This window comes from Phaseolus vulgaris, chromosome 8 (assembly GCF_051622355.1).
Source record: "Phaseolus vulgaris cultivar YP4 chromosome 8, ASM5162235v1, whole genome shotgun sequence".
Taxonomy (NCBI): domain Eukaryota; kingdom Viridiplantae; phylum Streptophyta; class Magnoliopsida; order Fabales; family Fabaceae; genus Phaseolus; species Phaseolus vulgaris.
Window position 1 is genome coordinate 55,560,884 of NC_143505.1, and position 4,483 is coordinate 55,565,366.

A 4,483-nucleotide genomic window follows, 5' to 3' on the forward strand; every position below is an offset into this window, starting at 1 on the left:
AAAAAATATTGAGAAATTAGCAAAATTTAATGCATTCAATTAAAATCAATTTTTTCTTACTATAAAATTTTGGCGATCTTACTTCTAAAACAAAATAGACAAAAATCAAGTGAAAATAAAAAATTACCAAAATAATTATCTTTTATGATTAATTTTTTATTAACTACAGTATTCTTTTATGAAAATGGCTTATACAAAAATCACAAGGAAGTATAACATTTGTCATAAATATATACAATTCTTGTTGTATGAAGTATTTAATTTAATTTTAAATGTAAGTTTTTGCGCCTACGCATGAATGTGGTTCCGCAGTACTATTTTTAAATCACGGTGTAAATGTATGAAAATGTAGCTCAAATTCTTCCAACTTCAACTAAAAAATTTGAAGCTTTAAATAATTTAAACATTTTAGGTGAGTGTTTCTCCCCAGATTTTATGAAGGGAAATGATTGTATCTACAATTTTCATAAGATTATACATGCATTTGAAACTAATAATCTTGATATTTTGATTTTGAAATGAAGGTGCAGTAGTTGATAGAGTTTTACTTGTTATAGCATGTATTTATATGTAGTATAGTTTTGTAAATGGTGATTTAGAGTTCCATTAGTGAAGAAGAGACAGAGTATAATTAAAAGCATTCATAGATTTTGGGAAGCTTTAAGTATGCAATAAGGATAGTATTTAGAATGAATGAAGTAAATTTGAATGGATTAGATATGAGAAAAGAAAAAGAAAGTAATAAGGAAGTGGAAACGGTTGGTTGCAGAGAGAGAGAGAGAGAGTGGTGGTTGGGCATTGCGCTTTGGTGCGAATAACAAGAATAATTAGGAGAAGCAAAGACCTAACACAATAATCACATAAGGGGCAGAGAGCCCCAAAGAGCACAGAGAAGGACAAAAGGGTAAAAAGGAGATTTAAGGTGAGAGGAGTATAATGAATCTATTGGAGCAAAGGAGGATCATGCCACCCCAAACAAACCTAAACGAGAAAGGAAAAGAAATGGAGAACAAAACAGATTAACAAATTGCTGCTCTCTTGCTTCTCGATCCAACCATCTTCTTCAACCAAACTATTCCGGTAAAACATGCGCCGAGGGAGACCCACCGCCGCTGTCGCCGCCGTCCATCCCTCGGCGGACCACCACCCTCCGCCCAAGGAGACGCGCTTCCGTGGAGTCAGGAAGCGCCCCTGGGGGCGATTCGCGGCGGAGATAAGAGATCCGTGGAAAAAACAGCGCGTCTGGCTCGGCACCTTCGATTCCGCAGAGGATGCCGCGCGGGCCTACGACGCCGCGGCCCGATCCTTCCGCGGGCCCAAAGCGAAGACCAATTTTCCTTTCCCCAACCCCGAGACAGACCACTCGCACTCGCAGATTCCGCTATACCAGGCCCACGGGCTCTCCAAGTTCGACCCGGTCCAGGTGAACCGGCCCACCACCAGCGGCATGAGCAGCACGGTCGAGTCCTTCAGCGGGCCTAGGGTTCCTTCCTCCTCCACTCTCCACCCTCGCAAGCCCGTCGTTAGCCCTGTTGTTATCCCTCCTCTCGACGATTGCCACAGCGATTGCGACTCTTCTTCCTCCGTCGTTGAGGACGAGGACTGCGTCCTCACCTCCTCGTTCCGGCAACCGCTCCCCTTTGATCTCAACCTCCCGCCGCCCGGCGCCGACGATGACATCCCGGCCACCGTACTCTGCCTCTGATGACGGATCGGTATAATCTTCCTCCTCCTCCTCATCTTCTTCTTGTTGTTCAATCGATGTCCTTTAATTAATTAATGTTTACGAGTTGTTAGATTGTTGTGGTGTTGTAGAGTAATATTATAGGCATGGTGGGATGGAGGTTTGTGTGGTGGTGGTTGTGGCTGTGTTGTTGTAAGTTATTTGGATCCTGTGTCATAGCATTGGACCTGATCTGAATACTGGTTGGTGCTTATGCTTTCTTCATGGATCTGCTTCTTACCTTACCTTACCCCAATTAGAACTTACTCTTTTTCTTTTTTTTTTTGTACAAAAATTATGGCAATCAGATCATAGAATAAATTACATTCTAATCAATTACACACTGTCCTTGCTTGCTTCTTCGTCATCATCTTGCTTAATCTGCATTCTATCATTGCATTGGGATTGGGTTTTGAGTGTGCAACAGTGAGTAGGGTGTTGAATTCATATGCAGTTTTGTTTTATCCTAATTATTGTTCTTTGTGATGAGAAAAAAATCGTTCAAGAATCTGGATTTTTTCAAGAAATCTTTGATGTTACTTGCAAGGGTTTGAAATATAATTACCAATATCATTGCTTTGGAGACCGTAACGTAGTTGATGACGATGATATGGATCTGATATGTAGGGTGTGTTCATTGCTAGTTTCGTATTACTTTTGTAACTTTTTGTTTGACCAAGGGCTTTCTTAAAATAGAGAAAATTATGTTTTTTATCCTTCGCACTATCTCAAGATTTGATTTAAGTTCGTGTAAAATTTTAACATGTTTTTGTGTAAACATTTCTCAAAAGTGAGTGATATACAGGCGACGTGAATTTAGTTTTTGATCATTTATCAAATACTAAAACCGTGTGTTTCTTTTAAGATGTTGGGATTAGAAACAACATATCACATTTTTATCAAGTATTGTTTTTAGGATAGTTTGTGAAACCCAAAAAACATCTTACTCTTATAAATACCTCTTTTTTGTTACGATAATCAAACAATAGTTTGGAGAAATTGTGTAAAAGTAGAAGTGAATAGGACTAGTACATCTAAGGGTAGAGACATTTACTTTAAGATGTCGGAAAATTAGGTCTTGTATTTGATATGTTATAATGATTAGCAGGGGCCTTGCATGTTTAATGCCCGAAGGCCACAAATTTAGGTTTTCACATGTCTGAAAGATCATTTTTCTCCTCACGATTTTGGATGATCATTTTTCAGTTTTAAAAAATGTATTGAACTTGGTTATCTTAGTTTGTGTAATAGAATAGAATGAACACACATGTGGTGGTTGGGGACGCTACCATCCTCCATGATTAATTAGGGAAGATGAGTCATATTTCATTTCATCTAGTATCTGGCTTCAGTGGACACCATAAAACCCCATGACATGGTTTGAATGCCAAACTTTTTCTGCATGGGATTCCCATAAACTCCACAGTCCTATTGATAAGACAAATGAAAGTGTGTTGTGCACAAGAAGAATTTTCTGGCTTTTGTTTTGAAATAAGTTTCTCCGGAGATGATTGATTTCAGAACAGAAAGTAGATACTGTGCTATTTGCTGCGTATAATATTTATCAATAATAGCATAAAGTCATACTTTTATCACTATTCTTCTCCGGTTATTAGGGCCGATGTTACCGAAAATGAGTGGTTAACATATTTTAAAGCCATGATGTTAATTTTTTTAATAGAGTAGAAGGAACATTGGGAATATCTGCTTTCTTCCAAATATGAAAAAACATGTGTTTTATTAACATTTTTTGAACATATAAAAGATACGAACGAATGTGATTTTTCTCTGTTGATATGGATATCGTTATCTTTTTCTGTTATTATAAGCAGAAGAATCCAATTTGTAATGATTGTATAAACGAATATCCTTTAACGTCCTCGTGAATAATAGTTCTTTAACAAATAAGCATATTATTTACAATAAAAAAACAAGATGATGGAACAAAATTTACCCTTTATGAATAAAATAGCACTAAGAAAATCTGGAAAGTAAAGAGAGAAAAAAGAAGCTTAATGCTAAAGTATTAAGGAAAGGAAGCATATTTGCATGAATTAAAATAATACTTTAATTTTATGTACTTAGATTCAGCTTCCTAAAAATAGAGATCAATAGATGTGAGGTAAAGAATTAGGTGTTGAAGTGCACCAAACATTATTCTATTTCCATATGTTGTGAAACTGAAAAGTTGTTTCGAATTTAGTTAAAATTAATTTCAGAAAGTAATCGCTTTTGGTAAAACAGATTTGAAGAAACCTTATCTGTGTTTAGAATTTAACAAAAATGGGTATAAAACAACGTTTGACAATTATTGTAATTAAGGATGGATTAGACAAATCATTGAGAAGATTACAAATTAAACGCTGGTGTAGTTGTGATAAAGGGCATTAAGTGAATGTAAATGGAGGTATACCAAACCCTAGAAACAGTAAACCTAAGGGCACATATCTCATTCAACAAAGATAAAGAAAGCATCTTTGTACCCTAATTATTTATGGACAACATGGTTTGATGTCTTTTTACTGGAAAATGATTTTCATAGCATTCTCTTCCAAGGAGAAATCAAAAATAAAAAGGTTAGTATATGGGAGAGATTGAATTAAATTTTAATAAATATTGTTTTATCAATAATTTTGTATAGAAAGTGAAATCATAGATCTAACCATTTAATTATTCATATTAATTTTTTAAAAAATTGAAAAAATAGTAAAATTATCAATGATTTCTATTTTAATATACTTTATTTAATCTATAGAAATA

General features: G+C 35.4%; 1 protein-coding gene across 1 annotated transcript; it reads left to right on the plus strand.

Annotated features, from left to right (window-relative positions):
* Positions 1-805: 805 nt before the first annotated feature.
* On the plus strand, positions 806-2,059 carry LOC137823969 (ethylene-responsive transcription factor 3). The gene has a single exon (XM_068629372.2). The coding sequence runs from the start codon at positions 1,088-1,090 to the stop codon at positions 1,703-1,705; it is 618 nt and encodes a 205-aa protein (XP_068485473.2). The 5' UTR covers positions 806-1,087; the 3' UTR covers positions 1,706-2,059.
* Positions 2,060-4,483: the final 2,424 nt, after the last annotated feature.

What these genes read in the sequence shown, in the direction of transcription:
- LOC137823969 (XM_068629372.2), top strand. Translation starts at nt 1,088, where the DNA reads ATGCGCCGAGGGAGACCCACCGCCGCTGTCGCCGCCGTCCATCCCTCG.